General features: G+C 41.0%; 1 protein-coding gene across 1 annotated transcript in view; it reads right to left on the bottom strand.

The window, feature by feature from the left end:
* Nucleotides 1-726: 726 nt before the first annotated feature.
* Nucleotides 727-24,875, bottom strand: part of atp6v0e1 (ATPase H+ transporting V0 subunit e1) — a 40,844-nt gene continuing 16,695 nt past the window's right edge. The window contains exons 3-4 of the mRNA XM_078550591.1: nucleotides 5,624-5,750; nucleotides 727-1,242 (exon numbers count right to left, since the gene is read on the bottom strand). Coding sequence (XP_078406717.1) covers nucleotides 5,657-5,750 — 94 coding nt within the window. The 3' untranslated portion in view covers nucleotides 727-1,242; nucleotides 5,624-5,656. The remainder of the gene's footprint in view (nucleotides 1,243-5,623; nucleotides 5,751-24,875) is intronic.

Here is a 24,875-nt window from a genome sequence, read left to right as displayed (position 1 = left end):
CTTCAATAACTCATGGTCATTAATCCTTCACTGAAGATAATGCCAACTGGCAAAGGCGCACCATAATGCAAGTACCAATGTTATACAGAACTGAAAGCACCCAATTGTAGAGAACAGAATACAAAAGATATATGGAAGTATATCTGTTAGCTTAAAGAGCACAGACTACAATAACCTGCAAGTCTCAACCTCTTTATGGTCATTTTAACCCTTAAATGAGATCCACTTTGTAATCATTTCCAGTTGTCTTGTTTTCTATATCACTCCAACTGGGGTTAACCACTTATGTACAAACAACAATAATGCCCCAGTTCTTATTCCAAGACACAGAATCTACTCTCCTTGCAACCTTAAATCAAGAGTGCTATTAGTAAATCATGTCATGAGTACATGGCCATCCTTCCTAAATATACTTCTGGTTAATTTTAATTCCACAGTACTTCAAATATTAAACTCATCCAAAGGCAAGTACAATATTGAAGAAAAGCCATTTGTTACAATATGTCAGATATGGCATGAGGTTTCAGTTTCCTTTCACATATCTCAACTAAACAATAGTAATGAGAACCATGGACTTACTCTGATCACAGCAAAAACTCAGGTTACTATATCTCCTTAACTAAACCAAATGGGTTTCCTGATAATTTGTGCAAGTACGACACCCTGATATTCTAAAATTAATTCATAAACACTTGATAGAAGAAAAAAAAGAGTGCAGCATATCCATAAAGTTTTTCAATAAGTATTTATTAAATTGTTTCCAGGATCAGATTTGAAATGAATTTTGATTTTAGTAAACAACAGAAGGCAAGAAATATGAAAGCAGTATATAGGCATTTTAACTAAACCTGCATATTCATATGGCAGTACACAGTCAGGTTAGTACAAAAATAAGACCCCAGAAAATAAACATTTGTTTGAAACAAATAACATTTCCCCACAGAACTACATTCTGGTGGTTTTTCACATCTTAGTATAAATGTTATAAAAATTGTCCAAAATGCTCTACAGCTGAGAAGTTTAAGATGCATTTAGATTTCCAATACATTGCTGCTAAATATTCATGTTAGTCGTATTACTTCAAATTCAAGAGTCAATTCCAAAATCACACAAATCAGAATGTAAAATTCCAAATAATCGACTGCTGTTGAATGCAGTTTGGAAAAGTTCCCATTTAAGAAAGCTGCTCAGATGCAAAAAAAATTAATCATTTGTAGTTATTTTAAAAGGTATCTTCTTTCTCTGTAAAAAAGAAAAACAGATTATATAAAGCAGAAATAAGCATCCATACAGATCCACACCCACTCCAAATATTTTTGTAGTTGAAAATTCAATTGTTGGGTAGTTGATTCCTTTATTTTTATAATTGACTATTTTTTTTTAAATGACAAAATGAGAACCTCAATTGTTGCTTCTGCTTCCAGAGCAGCATCAGTGACTATAGGTTTCAATGCTTTCTCCACACCCACAACCCATTAGTCAACTCAAATTGATAGTTTCTACTGGTGTTGAAAAATAAAAAGCAGTTTTGACTTCAGAAATAGCCAAGGAAGAGTTATGTTAAGGGCAATGTTTCACAAAAGCATTTAATTCAGCACTTGGCTTTTAGCGTAATGCAATAAGCAACAGAGGACAATTGGCAATATTAGAACATGCTCTCCTGCTCCCCCATAATAAATTACATATCTTGTGAAATCAAGCACAACTCAACTAATAATGTTCATTATAGGATATTGTGAGTCATGTAGTTTTGTACAACTGCCCAGATATCTTGCATAGCCACATGTCATTTATACATGGAAAATTCCATATCAAATTTTACAACTTGAAGATTGCCCAGAAAAGGCTAGATAAGCAACTCCATCTCCAAAGTAGTTTAGCTCATCTCCAACATTCTCAGCATGAAATTTCCAAATTATACAATTGGCACAACTGCCTTCCATATATTTAATGAAGGCAATGTTGAAAAATGAGTGGATTAAACATATTAATTGTGTTCTGGCAGGTGAAACATGACATATGTTAATGTGTCCTGATGTTTTTCAGAACAATTTGAATGGAAAAGCAATGCAGTGGTCTGTAGCACTATATTTTATCCAGGTCCAATGGCAGAGAGTTGGTATTTACATTACTCTACCACACATCCCCAACTCAAGAAAAGCAAAAAAGTTAAGAACCAGATATCCAGACAAAAACTTGTGTTTATATAGCATTTCTGACAGTAAAATGTCCCAAGGTACTCTATAGGAACATTATAAAACAAAAAGATACCAAGTAACATGATATATGGGCAGCTGACCAAAAGCTTGATCAAACACATAGGTTTTAAGGTGTGTTACAGGAGGAAAGAGGTGGAGGGGTTTAGGGAGGGAATTCCAGAATTTAGGACCTAGACAGCTCAAGGCACAGCCACCATGATGAAATAATGAAAATGAGGGATGTTCACAAGGCCAGACTTAGGGAGCACAGATATTTCAGATGGTTGTGGGCTGGAAGAGATTAGATGTAGGGAGGGGCAAGGCCATGGAGGGATCTGAAAACAGGGATAAGAATATTAAAATCCAAGGCATTGCTCGACTGAAAGCCACTGTAGGCCAATGAGCACAGGGGTGATGGGTGAACGGGACACGGTGTGATTCAGGACAGAGTTTTGGATGAACTCAAATTTATGGGTAGAAAGTGAGAGATTGGCCATAAGTGTGTTGGAATAGTCAAGTCTAGAGGTAACAGACAAATGACTTTTCAGTGGCAAATGAGGCAAGGCAGGGATAAAGTCTGGTGATACTACATAGGTGGAAACAGTGGTGTTAGTGGTGGAGTGGATGTGTGGCCTGAAGCTCATCACGGTCAAATTTGACACCGAAGTTGCAAATATTCTGGTTCAGCCTTAATTACCAAGGAGAGGGATAGACTTTGTAGCAGAGACCAAAAAAAAGACTAGAGTCTTCCCCAATATTTAATTGGAGAAATTTCTGCTCATCCAGTACTCGATGTTGGATAAACACAACAGTGGAGGAGACAAGAGTTGGGTGTCATCAGCATACATGTGAAAATTAATGCAGTTCTCATATGATGTCGCAGGGTGGCAGGGGGAGGAGAGAGAGAAACAAGAATAGATCTTTGGGGGACACCACAAAACTGTGGGAAGTGATATCCTGGCTCCAATTGGATAGATACAAATGAAACCATGAGAGCAGCCCCACCCAGCTGGATGACAGTGGAGGCATACTGGAGAAGGATGTTATGGTCAACCGTGTCGAGAAGGATGAGGGATAGATTACCTTTGTCACAGTCACATAGGATGCCATTTGTGAGGCATAGAACACAAAGCAAGAGGCAAGATTGAACCTGTAAAGACAATTGTATACAATTCTGGGCATCTCATGAGGATATAAAGCAATAGAAAAAGCTGCAGCATAGATTCACTCAGGCGTTAGCAGGGTTGAGAGATTAATACCACAAAGGGGGACTTGAAAAGTTAGGGGTATATCCACAAGAATTATATTGTGGCTTGAAAATTAATTTTGTAGGAGGAGGAGTGGGAATAGACTATGTGGTAGAATACCAACATAAATCTATAGTCTGAATGACCTGCTTCTGTGTTCAGCAATTCTATGATCTGGTAACCGTCCTGCCAAACCACTCAACATTCTCTTCCTACCTCATCTCCACTGATCTGCGTATTGTACTTTCACAGTAACATGTTTTCCCTGCTCACTTATTATTACTTCAAAGTAATAGCCAGCTGTAGTGAAAGAAAGTATTATACAGGTAGCCAAATAAAGTTGAAGTAGCTAGATATAGTTTTATTTTCCTACTCATCGTTTGATTAAACAACCCACAGTATAAAACAGTTTCACATCCCATAGGATCAGATATAGATTCAAGTGCAAATTTCATCATCTAAATTAGGTATTATGATCCCCATTAGAGACTGGTAACTAAGATATTTGAATTTCCAGTGACAATTGGAAGGATCACACGGCAAGATTTCAAACTGAGACACTTTTTACTGTAACAAACTAAAAGCAACATTGACTAAACATTAACTACAGGCAAGGTTTCCCCATTTAACTTTTAAAACAACTGAAAAATCACTCTCCACAGTTATGCTTTGCTCTGTCCTTTAAGTGGACACTTCATTCCCCAGGAACCAGTCTAAAGCTATGTTCAGCTCTCAACAGTTTGCTTCCTTTTTCCTTTTCCAGCCGGGTAACTTCCAATCCCGCAATGACTTTCATGGTGAGGGTTACCCTGGTGATTCCTCCCTCGAGCCAAAGCTAGGCAAATCTTCCACCCTCGCTTAAATCCTCATGAACTTGGTCTCTTCAATTGGAGCATGAGCTCCAACACGCATTGTGTGGAGAGAGACTGGCTATCTCTATCTCTCTACTCTGATTCTTGCAAACTGACTTGTTTCTGTCAGAGTCAGTGATATCATAGAAAGTCCTGTAAACCGGTTCTTCAATACTAAGGCTAAGGATTCGTCTTCTATTTAAAATCAACCCCATGGCAGCATGAAACACATGTATCCAGATAGAAATACTTATGAACTATCCTCTAGGCCCCCAACTCCATTCTATCTTAGAATTAAATAAACTTAAGGTGCAACCATTAATAAAGCCTTACATTAACACTTCCTGTAAGACTTGGAGACTAATAGTCTACCCACAGCTATCATAGTACTCCTACCATTGTCTACAGTTGTAGACAACGTTTTGCACCTTTTCTCCAGTAAAACAACCTGGCCCCCCTTTCAACTTTTTTTTAAAAATTTCATGGGATGTGGGCATTGCTGGCTAGGCCAGCATTTATTGCCCATCCCAAAGTGCCCTTGTTCAGAGGACATTTAAGAGTCAACCACATTGCTGTGGGTCTGGAGTCACATGTAGGCCAGGCCTGATGATGACAGCAGATTTCCTTCCCTAAAGGACATTAGCAAACCAGATGGGTTTTTTTTTACAACAATCGGCAATGGCTTTGTGGTCACCATCAGACTTTTAATTCCAGATTCCAGAAGTCTTCACTCAGGATAGCTGGTGCTTCTCCACACGCAATTTTATCTGGTAAAGCAAACGATTAGAGGTCTTGGGGCCGAAACAATCTCAACCAATTCTCAAACTTTAAATGGGTGAGAAGCTTGACTCGCTGGCTTGGTGCTGGGCATGGAATGCAAGTTCCCAGTGGGCCACTTTTGGTAAGCAGAACTGGCGCTGCGGGATGAACAGAACTTTTAACAACCGAGCCACCTAAGCCTGTTGTTAGGCAGAATTCAGACCCCCTTCATTCCTCCAAATTTACCATAAATTAAAGGGACAGTCCGAAACAATCTTATAAACTTCATATTTGTAAGTGGTGAATTCAAGGATCAGCATTGGTCTGAAGCTTTACATTTTGATGTTCAATTGGAATTCAAAATATTTTCAATTGAAATACCTAGAAGTTTACACTAGTTTTATCCAAATACAAAAACTGGGCACAATGCCAGTCCTTGAAACAAATGCCAAGGTCATTACTTAGCTCAGAAATATTAGTACTGTATACACTGAATAAACTACACCTTCTAAAACCATGCAGCTGAGAGAATAAAATTACATTCCGTGTAAAGCACTCAAAGGCTCACCTGATCTCCATAGAAAGATATTTGTTGATGAATTCACGGCCATTCATGGAGCAAGTACCAGATTGTTTCATTTTTCAATTGTGGACCAAAGAGGGGGTTTAATTGGGACAGGATTGCAATGAGCCAGCTGCAAATACAAAAGAAAAAGTAATTTATCAGCCACATTAGCTAAAAGGGATCTTATTCAACCTATAATTGTATTGATAGATCACGTTCTATTCTAACAACGTACCATGGAAGCTGTTTATAATAGATTACTCCAGAATGGCATACCAGTGACAATTTAGTGTTCAAACAGTTCAGTTTTTCATTAAACTGGAAAACAGTACTGACTGGTGGCACTTACCTTACCCAGTAACTATTCATGACCAACCAAATAGTGTACATGAATTCATTCCTTATTTAAAGCTCAAATGAGATCGATTCAACAATACTAAAATGACCACGGTACACAACTCATGCAATTATACTGTCTTCTGCTTATCAGACTCGGAATAATTAATTGAAGGGTATATCAGGCAATATAAATTTCTTTTGCACAATCATAAATCAAAACATGTTATGGCACATTGGTGGCGACAGGTCATAAAAATATGAATTACAAGTGGTAAAGGTTTTAAGATAGATTGTAATGATCAGGACCTCAAGACACTGGATGAAAGCTGCCATGAATCAGCAGGGGTCCCAGTTTGAACTCCAGTATGTCAAGTTCACTACCTCTTGTAAGTAAATATGGAAAATGGGCAGAGAACCTGTGTCATGATGCTACTTTGCATCAATAAGCAGAGAACTAGCTCAGGGCAATAGGCAGGCCAAGGGAGGCACATTTGGCTGATGGCAATATGGACTGTATTCTTCCAGCAGGGAAACAGGTTTCTTTGATCAATATTTCTCCATATCTTAATCAAACATTTGCTTCAGACTTTACTGCGACAGACAATTAATTGACATGTCAGATAGATTACAAAGCTTGAAACTGAAGAAAACATTTACACACAGACAGAACATAGTTGTCATCTGAACTACTAATTTTAAATTACAGCCTTGCAGTTTTTTAACCTAGGTTATTTCATACAACTACATCCCCCAATGAGAGTGTGCAAAGTAGAGAAGAGGTGGGCCAGGGCCCAATCTGGGGCTGGCCAGAAATACAGGATGGGTCCAGAGACAGCCTGCAAGAAACTGAGGGGTCAGATCCAGAACCAGAAAGAGATCAGCATAAACAAGGCTACCCTTTCTACAGTGTAGTTTGCATGAACAAAGTAATCAAGAGATTAACACCATGGAACAATGATTGCACAATGTTCAGCACTATTCACAACTCCTCAGATACTGAAGCAGTCCATGCCCAAATGCAGCAAGACCTGGACAATACACAGGTTTGGGCTGTCAAGTGGCAAGTAACATTTGTACCACACAAAAGTGTCAGGCAATGACCATCACCAACAAGAGAGAATCTGACCATCACCAACAAGAGAGAATCTGACCATCACCAACAAGAGAGAATCTGACCATCACCAACAAGAGAGAATCTGACCATCACCAACAAGAGAGAATCTGACCATCACCAACAAGAGAGAATCTGACCATCACCAACAAGAGAGAATCTGACCATCACCAACAAGAGAGAATCTGACCATCACCAACAAGAGAGAATCTGACCATCACCAACAAGAGAGAATCTGACCATCACCAACAAGAGAGAATCTGACCATCACCAACAAGAGAGAATCTGACCATCACCAACAAGAGAGAATCTGACCATCACCAACAAGAGAGAATCTGACCATCACCAACAAGAGAGAATCTGACCATCACCAACAAGAGAGAATCTGACCATCACCAACAAGAGAGAATCTGACCATCACCAACAAGAGAGAATCTGACCATCACCAACAAGAGAGAATCTGACCATCACCAACAAGAGAGAATCTGACCATCACCAACAAGAGAGAATCTGACCATCACCAACAAGAGAGAATCTGACCATCACCAACAAGAGAGAATCTGACCATCACCAACAAGAGAGAATCTGACCATCACCAACAAGAGAGAATCTGACCATCACCAACAAGAGAGAATCTGACCATCACCAACAAGAGAGAATCTGACCATCACCAACAAGAGAGAATCTGACCATCACCAACAAGAGAGAATCTGACCATCACCAACAAGAGAGAATCTGACCATCACCCTTTCTCATTCAATGGCATTAGCATCAATGAATCCTCCACTATCATCCTGGGGGTTACCAATGACTAGAAACTGAACTGGACTAGCCATATAAATACTGTGGCTACAAGAGTAGGTCAGAGGCTAGGAATCCTGCACCAAGTAACTCACCTAACTCCCCAAGCCTGTCCACCATCTGCAAGGCACAAGTCAGGAGTGCGATGAAATACTCCTCACTTGCCTTGATGAATGTGGCTCCAACAACACTGAAGCTGGTCACCATTCAGGACAAAACAGCCTGTTTGATTGGCACTCCCTCCACCACTGACCCACAGTGGCAGCAATGTGCACCATCTACAAGATGCACTGCAGGAATTCACCAAGGCTCCTTAGACAGCACCTTCCAAGTCCATGATCGCTACTATCTAGAAGGACAAGTGCAGCAGACATATGGTAACACCACTACCTGGAAGTTCCCCTCCAAGCCACATACCACCCTGACCTGAAAATATATTGCCGTTCCTTCACTGTCGCTGGGTCAAAATCCTGGAACTCTCTTTAATAGCACTGTGGGTGTACCTACACCACATGGACTGCAGCAGTTCAAGGCAGCAGCTCACCACCACCATCTCAAAGGCAACTAGGGATGGGCAATAAGTGCTGGCCTAGCCAGCAATGCCCACATCCCAAGAATGAAGAGTAATTTTTTTTTAAATTAGGGACATTAAATAAATGAAGTTTACACCATTATTGGGTCCTGTGTGTGTAGATGGGCCAGTTATCACTCAATTTGCACTTGCAAGGCAAAATTTATGGCCCATGAATGGGTACCCCCAATTGCTATAGATTTTACAGCTAGAGGATACCTGTAGACTAGACAGAGGGTGGCATTCCTTTCTCTGAAAGGCATTAGTTGTGTTTTTATAATTCAGCATCTTTCATAGTTCTTTTGGGTGGTGCCAGCCCACAAAATGCCATATTTGATTAATTTCACAACTTGCCAATGCGAAATTTGAGCTCAACCCCTGGGTTCCTAACCTGTTAGCATAACCACCTTGGGTGACATACTTCAAGCCTAAGAAAACTTGCACTCATATCTTATGTTGCCATTCCTTCATTGTTGCTTGTCAAAATTCTGGAACCCCCTACCAAACAGCACCGTGGGAGTATCTTGCCACACAAAAGGCAGAGTGCAAGGAGGTGACTCATCGCCTTCAAGGTAGATTGGGATAGTCAACAAATTCTCACGTTGCCATTACTGGAATTAAGAAAATCAAGCAGTGAAATATGAAACATGGCGTGGTGGGGAGAACACATATTAAAGTAGAGCAATGCTCATCAAATTATTTTCCATTGTAGCCAGATTTTAACACCTGAAAATTAATATGACCCCCAACACCAGCTAAAACAACAGTAATAAAGCAGCAGAGTAACACCCAGTATATTATTAAAGTCCATATATTATATATGCTGGTCTATAATACATCATATAAATATGAAGTATTAAAGCACTTATATGAATTCATGTAGTTTCAGCTGAGCTCTCCATTTCCCAACAGAAGACTCAAGTGAAGCCCTTCTATTTACCCCCACACGCACAAATTGTAACCAGTCCCTTTTCCCACCACCACCACATGCCCCTTTTCACAATACCCATCACCCACTCAGCAGCCCCTTTCCCCGCACCCCCACACCCCACTCCTACAGCAGCCCCACTTTCCAACCCACCCTTCCCCACCCTCCCCTTTCCCTCTTTTGATCTAGTTGCCAGCAACATGTGAACTAGAGTCACTACCCTGGGGTGAGGAGCCTATTCAACAAACACGTAGAAACACAGTAAATTGAAGCTGTTATGCAACCTAACTGGCTCAACTGCATGCCCGCCCACTTTTTCCCCATGCACAGGCAGTGATGGAGTTACACTTGCCAGTCTCTAGCTGTACTAAGTCAGCTTTCAAACATCCCAGGCCCATTCAAACTTGCAGCTAGAAGTGCTTTCTGGAGTTAAAGCATTTTGAGCTCAACGCCTACCCCATGCTGTTTGGCAGAATTGATCTGATGGGTCCAGGGCTGTCCCGCCAGAGCCTCTGGACTAGTTTGTCTCCTCTCCCCAGTCGCCACTTCTACTCAGGAGGAGCAGCTCACAACTCCAAATGTGACCTCCATGACTCCATTGGGGGTCATAACCCACAATTTGGGAGCCCCGAAGTAGAGGTTTGGGAGGTGACTAAAGCAATCAATTTTACAGGATGCCTCAAGGTGAGGTGAGAAAAGATAGAGCAAAGCAGAGAAGATTTGGCAAAGAATTCTGGAGTTCACAGTATGATGGCTGAAGCTGGGTTGGGAGAGGGGAATGTAATGTGTAAAAAACACATGATTTGCCACACAGTCCAGGTAGATTCTAGTTCAATCACTGGTTTGCTTGGGGTTAGCTGATGTTAGCCATGGCTGTGATAGATTATAGTTGAATATGTGGTAGGTTAGGAAAGAATCAGGGTTCAGTTGATATGTCTTTCCAGGGTCAAACAGTTCACTCCGATGAGCTAAATGCCAGAGGATAAACTAGAACAGAGATATATTCAAGCAGGAATCAACATTTTCAGGAGAGGAAGGATAGAATGGAAGATAGAAACAAAACAACTTGCATTAATAGCATGCCTTTTGTGACCTCAGGAAGGACTTTACAGCCAATGAAGTACTTTTGAAGTATAGTCATTATGGTAATGGAGGGAAACCCAGCAGCCACTTTACAGAGTGAGGACCCATAAACATCAATGAGGCAAGGACCAGGGAACCAGATCGTTCTTCGAATAGCATCATGGGGTCCATGTCTATTTAATGTCTCACCTGAAAGATGGCATTTTGACAATGTAACATGCCGGTGGTCAATTAATTATCCCACAAACTGACTCAGGAGAGAGTTCTACCAACTGAGCCAAGGCTGACAACACAAGGGAGGGGATGAAAAGAGGAAATATTTAAAAAGCATGTTGAAAATTCTTCAATTACACAGGATGCAGATGCTGCAATACTACTTAAAAACCTTTAGAAGGGCATGACTAGTGCTGCCTCTTAAATATACCTTCTCAATAAAAAACGTTGCCTACATCTGTAAAGCACTTGTATTAATTTTTGAACTAAAGCATACAAGCTTTAATAAATTTAAATCCAGTGGTATGCAAGTCAACAAAAGGAACATTCTTTGACCACAAATCAGAAATGTGTGCAGTTGTTTGCTGTGCTTCCTGTGAACCATAGCACAAGAACAGATTATAGATGGCTGGCTGCTGCAACACTGGAATTCAAATGAGGGGGACAAAATGTGAAGAATTCATTGATGAATCAGGAGGAAGTCTGCCCAGAATCTAGGGTATTTCCTAAACTACATATTGACTAACAAACTGTCCGACAGAAGTATTTTATTTTTTGTTTTACAATGGCCACTGTGCATCTTTCAAATAACCAACTGTTATTTTGTTGCCATTTTCCCATTTCACCTTAAATGGTTCTACTGTACAGGTCACAGCAACTTTCCCAAAGTTACCTATTAAAAGATTTCACAATGAACTAAACAAAGTAAATCACTGTTTTACATTACTTGGAAAAGAACATCGAGCAGTCCTTACCCTTTGCATCTGTTCATCCCAGCACCAGAATCAACCATCCAACATCAACAGGATACAAGTTCAAGTATTGTGCAGACTTTGTTATAATGAGTGTAACATTTTGTAATGGTTTCATTCTCACTGCATAGATAAACTTATTTATATTTGCAGGTGCATTACTTGTGATTATTTTTAAATTATTTAATAACGTTCCTATGAAGTGCTTTGGAATGTTTTGGTCCGGTAAAGATCCTATATAAATTCATGTATCTGTCGTATTAGCTTTGGGTACTGAACAGCAATTTCTCAATCTATATTAGTCAGTTTTGCCTGTCTAGACTGTATTGAATGATCAAGTTGTTGGTGGGCTATACCTACTGCATTTTGATGCATGTGGAGTACATGGAGGACTGCAGTGCAGGATGCACTTGTGGCTGTCAACAGGCGGTGGTGGAGAAACAACAGAAACAGGTGGTGGTAAGGGGACCCCAAAGTTATCCTGGATGGAGATATTACTTCCAGGAGGGATTGCATTTATAGGAGAGATATGGATATCAAGAGCAGGATGGGGACAGCATGGAATGATGTGGAGCAGAAATGGCATGGGATATGGGGAAAATGGGATGATATCTGTGGAGAGAAACAAAGTTAATGTTTCATGCTGAGATGACCTTTCATCAGTTCTGAAACATCAACTCTGCAGTGTATTTCCAGCTACCACAATATTTGCTTGCGTTTGAATGAGATGATGGAATTGGTTAAGTATGTCAAAATGATATGGACAATTATTTGATAAAGCTTATTATTTGAGAGCTACTCTTTGCACTTTGTGATACCTTTTTCAGGAAAGGGTGTAAGGGCAGTCCAGGCACCTACGGGCCAGTCAGTTTAACATCAGGGTAAGGTTTTAGGGGCATTAATCAGGGGGGAAAAAAGTCAACAAGCACTTGGAGGGGGATTTGAGTTAATTAAGGACAGTCAGCACAGATTTGCAAAAAGAATTTAGTGTTTGACTAATCTAATTTTTTGATGAATTAACATGAAGGTTGATGAATGTCTGCTGTATATATAGATTTTAGAAAAAACATTTGACAAGTACCACATAAAAGACTGGTTGAAAAAGTGAGGCTCATGGAGTAAGTGTCAGCTTGATTGAAAACTTGGCTTAAGGACATAAAGAATCATAGTAAACTGTTGTTTATTAGTCTGGAGAATGGTAGACAGCAGTGTTCCCCAAGGTTCAGGGCTGGGACCACTGCTATTTTTGCTATATATAAATGATTTAGATATTGGAATACAGAGCAAAATTTCTAAATTTGTCAATGATACCAAACATGGAGGTGTGGCAAACAATGAGGATGACACCAGGACAGATAGGCAGACAAGTGGCAGTTAGAATGTAATTCAGGGAAGTGAGGTGATGCATTTTGGCAGAAGGGATAGGAAATATAGATGTAATGGCATAGTTCTAAAGAGTGTGCAGGGACAGAGGAAACTGCAGGTGCATGTGCACAGATCTTTGAAGATAGGACATAGAGAAAATGCTCAGCAATCAAGTACAAAAGCAAAGTAATGCTGAACCTTTATAAAGCTCTAGTTACGTCACAACTAGTGTCGCACCCAGTTCTGACCGCCACACTTTAGGATGAGGGCCCTGGGAAGGCGCAAAGGATTTTAGCTACAAGGTTAAGTTGGAGAAGCTGGGTTGTTCACCTTGGAGAAAAGAAGATCGAGTCGAGATCTGATTGAGGTATATAAGGTTATGGCAGATTTAGATAAGGTAGGCAAAGAAAAGCTGTGCCATTAGCTGACTGTACAAAGATCTAGGGAGTACAAAGATCTAGGGAACACAGCTTTAAGATTTTGGGCAAGGGATGCAGGATGAGGGGAAGAACTTATTCTATATAACGTGTGGTAATGACCTGAAACTTTCAACTTCTGGTGGAAGCAGAGACTAATGATTTATTATGGAAATTTGATGGGCAATTGAGGAAAATAAACTTGCAGAATTACAGGGTAATGGACTGACTGGATTGCTCTATAGAGGGCTAACATGGATTTGATGGGCCAAATGGTCATCTGTGCTGTAATGACTGATTCAGTCTATACCCTCCAGAGCTTCTACACAAAGTAACTCGCATGAGTATGCCACACCACAGACTCAACTGGAAATCCTAAACAAGAACTTTGTAATAGAACAAGATTGGTAGTTAGGAAGCAGTCTTTGATGAAATCTGCCTATTAATGAAATGAGGAAATTGAATATTTATTCCTCATAATATTGAGCCCAACCACAGACTTGCCTTTTCAACCCAGGAGACAACAGTTCCCAATAAGACTTTCATATTTTTATTATAAAGAAATCACAAGGCTGTTGTCAAAATTTCTGTTTATACTCCTAGGCCTGTTTTATGCACACAGACAATTTTATATAGCTTTGTCCAGCGTGAAAACTTCCGATTTGGTTAAGGCCTTTGGCAAAATAACTAAGAAACCCTGTAGTTAATGAAGTACTGTTGCAATAAAAATAATAATTTGATCGCAAATATTTTGCAGGTCTCTGCTAGTATACCTTTATTAATAACCAGAGCACACAATCAAAGGCCTTGAATGGGCTTTCTGGAGGGAAGGGGAGTGATTATTGATCTGCAGGATGAGTCTCAGGCAGCATTGGTGGGTATGATCAGTGAGACAGAAAAGACATTGGCAAGGTTGGCCCTTAGTTGATGTGCCATGTGAATGTCAGAGGATGAAGCAGTTGGCATTGCTGCTCCGAAGGAGGCAATAAACTGATGCCCTGATCAGATCAGCCCTTTAGAAAAAACCAAAATGGAACAGAGGGTAGCTGTGGGCTTACCCAAAAAAATTTAATCCCGGTACAGGGGCAGCAAAGCAGAAGCATAGTAATGGGGAGAGCGTAGGAATGGTTTGTACAGCTTAGCGGTGGCTAAATACCCGAGTAGGAAAAAGTGAAAGATGGCATGACTAGCTAAACACAGGAGAGAGAAAAGCCATGAGAAAAATAAGGGCCATGGGGGTTTGGATGCAGAGCAGCAGCCAAAGCTTGCATGAGAATCAGGTTACACAGACATGACAGAGATTCAAATTGGGACCAAGGAGGTGATGTTATAAAAAAGAGCCCAAATTCTGTACTCCTTCAGTCCTAAACTGATGTGTCAGTTTAGGTACTGCTTCAGAGTTAATTCAGATCTTGCATATGCAAACGTAACTAGTCAGACCAAGGTAGCTGGCTGCCTTATTGATCAAAATAACTCGTTTTACAGCCATCAAGAGTTCAACGTAAATTGTTATTAACAATTACCCAAATATAATTTCTGAATGAAAAACTATCCTTTCAAAGAATCATCTTTGACTAGCTACAATTCATAAATAATTGCAGTCCCAATCCAGATGGCATTCAGTGCAAAACTAGATTTTTGAAGCAAATTTTACTGCCGAATACAGCAGTGTGTAGTGAAACGGGCACAACACTTCAATGCCGCAAGTACTTAACTGAAGAAAAAGTAGCACTCATTAATTATACTCTTCTGGATTTCCATACATATTTGTTGTCAAATTTGATTGGCAGATTTATGTTCACAGGCTGGCAAGATAAATAGGAGCGTGTGGCTAGTTCACAACTCAATCTTTGAGCTTCATGTCCCAAAGGTGACCGGCAATTCTGATGCTTAAAATCCATGAATGGCCTGTAATTTTGGTTAAGGTACTCTGAACATGGATCTAGGCTTGCAGTGTAGCATACCAATGAAAGTTAAGCTTCTGCTTCAGTTGTGTCAGCATCACAGACTAATACCTGCATTCTGCCAACACTTATATGGGTAGCGCTAGCTAAACCAGGCATGACCTGCTGAAATGGTAGTCCTGATAATGAAAATGTATAAATGGAAATAATCTAAAGATAGATCTTGAAGATTTCAAGTGATGGGCTGAGACTACTCCCTTTGTCAGCTTGTCCTTAAGATTGTTGATATAATGTCCTGGAAATAAATGGTCTTGGTAGTTTGTTTGGATACCTACCTTGTTTTTTGTCATTGCCAGAGGACACTAGGTGCTTGATCAAATCCCACCAATCCATTCCATATTTTATAAAACATGATCAGTCTTTTTTTCTCCCTCTTTTGCTGTCATGATTCTCATTCCAAATCTTCAATCAAGGATGTGACACTGGTATATATCCCATACTTTGTGGCATAGTTTTTGGATTGCTTCAAAATATCTCTCAACACAAAGATTCCACACAAAACTTGCATACTCCAGGATTGGATGAAAAAATGTTTGGGAAGCTATAATTGATATTTTTTTTGCAATACCAAAGACTCCTCAAAGAAATCCAAGAACCCTGTTTACTTTGGATATCATCTGCTGAATGTGGAATTCCCACTGAAGATTGTTTTTAAGATGAACCCCAGTGTGGTTGGAGAATTTGATTACAGAACAAAACTACTTGATGGATCCTTTGGCATAAAATTTTTTGGTATTGAATGCCATTTGCACAATTCCAGAAGAACATCTTGCAGTGAATTGATATGATAAGAGTTCTCCCTGATGCATAAACCATGCAGTCATCTGCAAATAATCACACCCTGTTTTAACTTGCTGGGAAGGTTGTTTGTGTATGTCAAGAGTAAAGGCCCTGGAGCACTCCGGAGAGGACATCAGCATGAGAGGATAACTCCCCATCACACGCCACTGTCTCTTCTTTTGGTAAGGAAATGCTGGATCAAATTTAATAATGTCCCCCTGATTCCACAGTAATGACGTTTAGACAAAAGCTTCTCATGAGGAGCTTTGTCAAAGACTGAGAAATCTAGTACCACCATGTGAGTAGCTTCATTTCTTTCTAGGCTTGAAGCTAGATCATCAGTCTGTAAAAGCAGTGTTTCAGTAGATCTTTTCCACCAAAAACAATGCTATCTACCAGGACGCTGAGAGCTTCAGGTGCTTCATGACATGAGAATGAACAATATGTTCAAGCAATTCGCAAATGTTGGCAAGTGATATCAGTCTGTAGTTTTCTGGCTGACTTTTGTTCCTTTTTTTGAATATGCCACAGATGTTAGCTTGTGTTTACTTGTCTGGAAAGTTGATGTTGATTAACTTGAAATAAATCAATATTGGAGCCAGCTGCTAAGTTTAAAATACAGTTATTTTATCTGGACTAAGCTTTATTTGGATTTATTTCTTGTTACACGATCTGGTTAGGGACCAGTAACTGTTTGAAGTAGATGAAGTTTGAAATCTCAGGTACCTACCAAGAGAATAAGGCCACAAGATTCTACAGTTTTAAACAAAATAAACTTTGTATAGTAAAGTCAGAAAAAAAATCAATTTGCAATATCAATCTTGTACTCTAAGATTCAGGGTTACTATGGGATAAATATGAACAAACTGCGATTGAACACACCACACCGCACATTAAATGGCAGGTGGGACCAAGACAGATCCCACCCAGACTTCAGTGACCATCGGGTCACAATCTCACATTAAAACTGTTTCCCTTGAGGGGTTTCAGCTCTTCACTTAAGAATTTAGCCTCTGAATTCCCCAAAGGTTGGTCCGACTCAGCCTGCCTCAACAATTGCTCACCTCCTAATGGTTCAATCTCTTCTTCTGAGACTGCGTACCACCGGATTCACAAAACCCAGTCCTGTCCCTAATTACCAGCGTAATTTCAGCTCTTTTTGCAGCCCGTTAGCTTCACTAAGCTGGCACTGCCCAGGTTACTCTGAACTCCAACCTTCTGGCTGCAGAGCTATAAATGGCTCCCAGGGCTTCTGTGCCCGAACTGCCTGCAACAGAACCAGTGACCTTCTGCCACCTTCTCAGCTACCCTGAACTTCTCAGAGCCCTACCTGCACCCAACAGCCCCCAGGTTCTGAGCTACAAACCACACGAGGTCCAAACTGCAACCAACCCCCTCTCCCAGCAAACAGACAAATTGAAACCAGACAGCCTTCTTAAGCTCCCCTATTTCTATGATGACAGCCTTTCAGGGTTCACTGAATACTCAAAGTAATTTAGCTCTAACTCTCAAAACATTCATCTGCACTGCACTCCTTTGCAAGCCATGCAGACATCACATCTCCAGTTCTCCAGCTAAGTAAGCCCTCCTGCTGTTTTATGGCTCCATCTCTTCCATTCTGACTATTAAACAAACATGAACCTGCCATTTCTTTTAGATTCTCTAGCAACCTCAAGCCCAGCATTTTAATTACCTTACCTTCACGACAACAATTTTCCAGAACTAAACCTTACCTCCAAACTATTAACATGAACCATGGACTAGATGTTTATCACACCTCCCCACCAAAAAAAATGCGTCAATGTATTGCATTTTCACTTACCATTTAGAATATAACTTAGGATAGTTTTAAAAACTATTCTGTGCATGTAATAAACATGTCCTCACGGCCCAATGAAATTCAAGTCCTAAAGCATTCTGCTTAATTCCATAATAAAAGCAAAATACTGCAGATGCTGGAAATCTGAAATAACAGAAAATGCTGGAAAAAAAACTCAGATCTGGCAGCATCTGAGGAGAGAGAAACAGAGTTAAGGTTTTGAGTCCGTATGATGTTAACTCTCTCTCTCTCTCTCTCTCTCCACAAATGCTGCCAGACCAGAGTTTTTCTAGCAGTTTCTGTTTTTACTGCTGAATTCCACATCCAGTTTATGAAAAATATAACCTCGTTTTAAAAAAGTTTTCCTCTTACAATAATTATAATCCAAAGGCCCATCTACAAAAGAAGCTTCCTCATTGTTCTGCACAGGTGAATTTTCAAGTTCAGTCTTTCAAACAATCTGTGCTGATTTCAGCTTTTGAACCATGTCTGTAGCTTTCTAGTCTTTAAACTCCATAATGTCTCAGCTAAGTCCATGGCTAATCTGTCGCCCTCTTCATTAGCCGTATTTGTATCTTCAAGTTCATTTTCCAGACTCAAACTTTAAATTCTTTTTGAGATAACAAGTACAAAATGGCTTCTTTTTGCATTAACAACTCATTCTGATCAAAATCTTCGTTAACCACTTAAAAGCATCTGAATGATATTCTTAATGTTAAAACAGAAAAGTTTGATATGCTTGCTTGGTTTGATCTTTAAAAAAAATGTAATCCTTTAGTTCCTCCTGATCCCATTTTTATTTAATTCTTTGAGCAATACCAACTGCTTCCTCATTTGGATCCTGGATTTTTTTTTAAAAAGACAGCCTTCCACACAAGTCACAAATTACTCAATTCCAATTATGAGGATGTAACTGGTTTATTGAATCAGTCCAGTTGCCTAGACTTTTCCAGCTGTATGCTATATCTCAACACTGACCAGCATGGTTAATTCTTGTGCTCTCAGCATTGACAGGACCATTTAATTCAGTGTTCACTCATTAACCCGTGATGGTCAATTTGAGATGTCCTTCCTGTGACAAAATTTGGTTTGGTAATTCTGCAGACACTTTTACTGTCACTCACTTTCCATTACTAGAATTATCCTATCAGTACCTTTTCTGCAGCAGTTTGTTTCTTAACTGGTTCACAAGTTTTTACTTACAGGAGCCATTCCTAAATTGTGGCACTGTCCTAGATTTTGGAATACATTGCCCGGTCTGTCATTTCCCAATATAAAATCTATATTTTTAAATAGGTAATTTAGGAACAATTCCAAACACAAAGCCCCTTCAGGGCACAATTTATATTTACTTTATAGAATGGAAAAAGCATACGCTTCCCAACAATACCCTGTATCAATACATACCAATTCAGCGAACTTTCCGAAGAAAAGTCTAAATCCTTTGCTAACAATGAGCTCCGAGCCAAACTAGTATCTCACGATAACAATCTTTCTCGACCAGCTTCTGCCTTCTCAGAGCTACACTTTCCTATTCTGCCAGCTTCCTTCAAATGGAGATCTATTGCCCCATAGTGGCCTGTGATACATACCCATCTGCCAAAACTGCCACTTCCCTTACATTAGAAACCGTGTGGTCTTCCAGGTGTGACCTGATGGCTATTGGGATGCTGTTTTGTAATTGTTGCATTATTAGCTCTCTCGTGTTACTTTAAGAAATGGCTTTGTATCATATCGTTGATTCTTGTTTCGAGTATTGCTGAAGAAGACATGCTGTTGAAGCTTTTCATCTTGCATACAGCTTTGAAACCATGTCTTTTTTTACAACAATAGTCAAGTTCTGTACTACAGTGACTACTGTTCCTGTAAAAATAATATTTTTTGATTTTAGCCCAAGCTATAGTGTCAACTATTGTGGCAGTTGTTCATCTATCAAAGATTTGGTACTGTTTTCAGTGTATACGCCAACAGTTTAAGAATTTATTTTTAGCCCTTTGGCAAATGGCCCCAACACTAAGAAAGAACAGCACAGAGAAAAGAAATGAACAAAAAGGCCAGAAGGAAAGGCCAAGAGGGTGGAAAAGGGCAAGAAACTTCATACAGCCCCTGGCCATGTCCTCAGTATATGTCTCAAAATATTTTACAACCAAAGAATTCTTAAAGTACAGTGATTATATACACAAGATAACACTAAATTTCAAAGGAAGCTCTGGTTCTCAAAGATTTGAGGCATGCTCATAGATACCAAAATCACAGTACCTTTTGCATACTATGAACTCCCAGGGTGCTCGAATGATCTGGAGGAATGAGATTGATAAACATCAGTCTGCGCTATTCTTGGCATAAGCAAAAGGAACAAGATGCAACTACTAAGTTGCTGACAGAACCAAATCAATGCCAGAGAAAAAGATCCTTGGCAGAACCTTTTCAGAGGAATATGACCTGGGCATGGTACATTTAAGGACACCATTAGCTGGAGCATCAAATAGTCTAAGCCAATTGTGTTTCTTTTCTGCAGTTAGCCGCAACACTTTCCTCAGTATACTAAGTTCATAGCCGATGCTGGAAAGTGGCCATACAAATCTGACACCAAGAGGTTACAAACAATACAGGCGCAAGCAATGACAGCAAACAATCTGCTCAATCTCTCTGTACATTTGTTGATTCCTCAGAAGGGAAGTAGGACCAAGGCTAAAGCAGAGGTACCTGCACAATCCAAGGACTAATTGTCCTGTATCATTGCTGATAGATAACTTACACAGATGCATTTGCAACACTGCAGTCTGTAGGTCTATAACAGATCACAATTATATTCAGAGGTCAACTGAGCCAATGGATTTGAACTCCACAGTCAAAAAAGAGTCACAAATCCTTGAATTAGGCATAAAGGATGCAAAAGAAAGGAAACAATTCCCAAACTATGTTTTAAGCTTCTAGTAACATTGGTAAACAAAGGCTAGGCTTGCCTACGGTAGCTTACATTTGTAGTGTCTGAAAGGAGGGCTAGAAAGTTCAAATTTTATCTGCATAAATCAGGACTTGATTTTATAGGTGTTAACAGAAATTGAAAAGTTTGACTTATTGATCATTTATGCAAGCAAAGAACTTGAGTACAGGAGAAAAACAATAGGATGATACGTTGATTGGCTGAAATGAAGTAGATAGAATGGTAGGTGACTTGGGTAGAATCTAAATGCTAGCTGAATTATATTGTATATGCAATATAACTATGCAAGATGGATGACTGGGAAATGTCAAGTTGGACAGAAAGCAAATATTTTTGAAAATATTGGAATTAAACAGTTCATGCACTAAATAGAAATAGGAATTGATTAACTTTCTCCATATGTGATCAGCTATAGCTTGTGAAATATTTTACTGCATTCAAAAAAATTACAGCCAAATATCAACAGTTGAAATAATAGTTCACTTCAGAATATGTTGGATTTTTGTTTTAAGAACCTTAGAAGTATTTAAAAAATGCTACTGGTGAGATTGCCAATTATGTCAATATTAAACAATGCCAAATCAAAACTGGTTCATCACTTGTCTCCAATATTTTAACATTTATGTGCTTAAGTATGTTGCATTGTTTAACCATAAACTATTCAGTGTCAAAATTTGATCAACATAATGGGTTTCTTCAAAATGAAACCTACACACCAATTCTGGGTGAACACTAAAGAACTGGTTCTGTACTCTGTATCAACAACTTGTATCAATCTTGAAACTTTTAAAACTAAACTACGGTCTTATAAATGACATTTGCTCTGAATACGTATAGTAGTCATTTCGGTTAAAAAGTGCTTTCACATCTTGGGTTCATCAGGAATGTTGCACTTTAAACTGGAGCTAGACCTTTTGTAAACAATGGAAAATTTTAAATCAAATGACTTCATCACACTCTATACAATCAAATTTATGGGAATTAAGGCCAACCGTAATTACTGCCTCAAGACACCAATTAACTAACCAACCAGGAACTGAATCAGGGAGCTTTCTTTTCAGACTCAGCACTGCGCCATGCAGTGCCATTTCCCCAAGCCATGCTTTTAGGTAGTCCTCTGCTCCTTTTAAATGTTAGATTTTTTAAAAACTTTGATATACTCTGAGAAGTGCAATGGGAGAGTGCAAAAAGGTTAGTATATTCTTGCTCAAATAGATCATCCAAAGTTGGCTGGTACAGAACTTGAATATCGCTATGAAGGGACACATTGCTAAAGATTTTCATCTTGCACTCATCAGGACAAACACAAGAATACCAAATTTCAATGATCACAGCAATTTAAGCTACAGGAGAAAAGGGTTAGTTGGCAAGGCGGTGCCATGGGGATAACAGGATGGGCTCCCTTTTCTGAATTACCTGGAAGAAAAGGCACAAGGCTTAAACATATTCCCTTTGTTTGCAGAGAATGGGTCCCTGCGTATGAATGTATGTAACTTCCAGCAAGCGTAAATGAGCTACATTATGAACTCAACTGATTAGCTTAAATTGGTTGTTAGGTGTAACTATTAATGCATTCAGGATCATTCAGCAAGTGCTGCCCAATCACATCTAACAGCAGACATTGTTTTGGGTTTTGCAGGCGCAGGTTGGTTGAGTACCATCTGTACTCTGCCCATTATGAACAACCGAAAGAACATGTTGTTTGATACATTTCATGTTGCTACAGTTGTGGGGTCATCCAACAGAAGGCGCTGGTGAGAAGTGACTGAAGCATTCTGGGAGAAGTCACCGCAGCCACTGCGACTCAGGAGGGAATCAAGGAGAAGGACTCTCGCACTCAACACGAGGAAGAGCATCCAATAGAAGGCGCTGGTGAGAAGTGACTGAAGCATTCTGGGAGAAGACACTGCGACTCAGGAGGGAACTGAGGAGGACCCACTGTCAAAGAACGGAATAGCCCCAAACATTACATTGCTGTAGTGTTTCCATCCCTCCCTCCTACTCAAACCTAAAAAAAGAGCGAGGAAGAGGCAGTGCCTTCAGGAGTGCACCAAACCTGTGAGGGACACTCTTCTGAAAGTGAACTTTAAAGAAAAAGCAGCTCACTGGTGAGTAAATCCTGGGAGCAAACTCGGAGGGAGGAGCACCGGAGCAGTGACATCGGGGCACAGAGTAACTGAAGCCAAAACTGAAAAAGTGACATCACAGGAAAGCTGTGACCTGATTGGTTGGTAGGAAATCTGCACCAAATTTGAAAAATTAAACACTGCAAAGCTAATTAATAAATTAACTATCTAAGTCAAGGTGGCTGGGCAGGTAGTGTACTGTAGCTGTATGATGTGGGAGCTGGAAGATCCCATTGCGGCTCGCAGTGACCACATCTGCAGCAAGTGTTGGCTGCTGGAGGAACTCTGGCTCAGAATTGATGAGCTGGAGTCTGAGCTCCGGATGCTGCGGCACATCCGGGAGGGGGAGAGTTACCTGGATGCTTTGTTTCAGGAGGCGGTCACACCTGTAGATTAAGTACCTCAAGTTCGGTCAGTGGTCAGGGTCAGCAGGGTGTGACTGCAAGTGAGGCAGGTAGAGGGATCCTGCATTCAGGAACAGAGGAGCCTCAGCTCTTGACCTTGTCCAACAGGTACGAGGTACTTGCTCCCTGTGTGGATGAGGAACAGGGCTGTAGGGAGGATGAGCCAGCTGACCACGGCACCGTGGCACAGGAGGCCATTCAAGAGGGGGGAGCAAAAAGTCGTGGTAGTTGTAGGGGATTCTATAATTAGGGGAATTGATAGCATCCTTTGTAAGCAGGATCGAGTGTCCTGCATGGTATGTTGCCTGCCCGGTGCCAGGGTGGGGGACATCTCTGACCGGCTTGAAAGGATATTGGAGAGGGAGAGGGAGGGGGAGGATCCAGTTGTTGTGGTCCACGTCGGGACAAATAACATTGGTAAGACTAGGAAAGAGGACCTGTTTGGGGATTATCAGGAACTAGGAACTAAACGTGCAAATTGGCATAGGGACGCGAGAATAAGGGAAGTAAACACGTGGCTAAAGGAGTGGTGCGGGAAAGAGGGGTTCCATTTCGTGGGGCACTGGCATCAGAATTGGAACAGGAGGGATCTGTACCGTTGGGACGGTCTCCACCTGAACCTATCTGGGACCAAATGTTCTAGCGAAAAGGGTAAATAGCGTGGTCAACAGGACTTTAAACTAGAAAGTGGGGGGGGAGGGGAAGGGAAGGGTATAACTCCAAGAAGTATGACTAATGGGAAACAAAGCAGCAGGTTAGCGTGTGGGGGAGGTGGATTCAACTTCATGGAAAATTATGAAAAACTGAAAAGGAGAGCCCAGTAGAGGCTATTAAAGTCTCCAGAACACAGAATAGGACAGATTGTTTGGAAAGGGCTAGGAATCTAACTTCAAGCACATCAGATGAAGGGGGGACCAATGAGAAGGGGGGGGGGGACCAATGAGAAGGGGGGGGGGGACCAATGAGAAGGGGGGGGGGGACCAATGAGAAGGGGGGGGGGGACCAATGAGAAGGGGGGGGGGGACCAATGAGAAGGGGGGGGGACCAATGAGAAGGGGGGGGGACACCAATGAGAAGGGGGGGGGGACCAATGAGAAGGGGGGGGGGACCAATGAGAAGGGGGGGGGGACCAATGAGAAGGGGGGGGGACCAATGAGAAGGGGGGGGGGACCAATGAGAAGGGGGGGGGGACCAATGAGAAGGGGGGGGGGACCAATGAGAAGGGGGGGGGACCAATGAGAAGGGGGGGGGACCAATGAGAAGGGGGGGGGACCAATGAGAAGGGGGGGGGACCAATGAGAAGGGGGGGGGACCAATGAGAAGGGGGGGGGACCAATGAGAAGGGGGGGGGACCAATGAGAAGGGGGGGGGACCAATGAGAAGGGGGGGGGACCAATGAGAAGGGGGGGGGACCAATGAGAAGGGGGGGGGACCAATGAGAAGGGGGGGGACCAATGAGAAGGGGGGGGGACCAATGAGAAGGGGGGGGGACCAATGAGAAGGGGGGGGGGACCAATGAGAAGGGGGGGGGGACCAATGAGAAGGGGGGGGGGACCAATGAGAAGGGGGGGGGGACCAATGAGAAGGGGGGGGGGACCAATGAGAAGGGGGGGGGGACCAATGAGAAGGGGGGGGG

Source organism: Cetorhinus maximus, chromosome 10, assembly GCF_964194155.1.
Source record: "Cetorhinus maximus chromosome 10, sCetMax3.hap1.1, whole genome shotgun sequence".
In the NCBI taxonomy this organism is placed as follows: Eukaryota; Metazoa; Chordata; class Chondrichthyes; order Lamniformes; family Cetorhinidae; genus Cetorhinus; species Cetorhinus maximus.
Note: the sequence above shows the minus strand (reverse complement) of the source record. Positions and strands in the feature narration are given on the sequence as shown.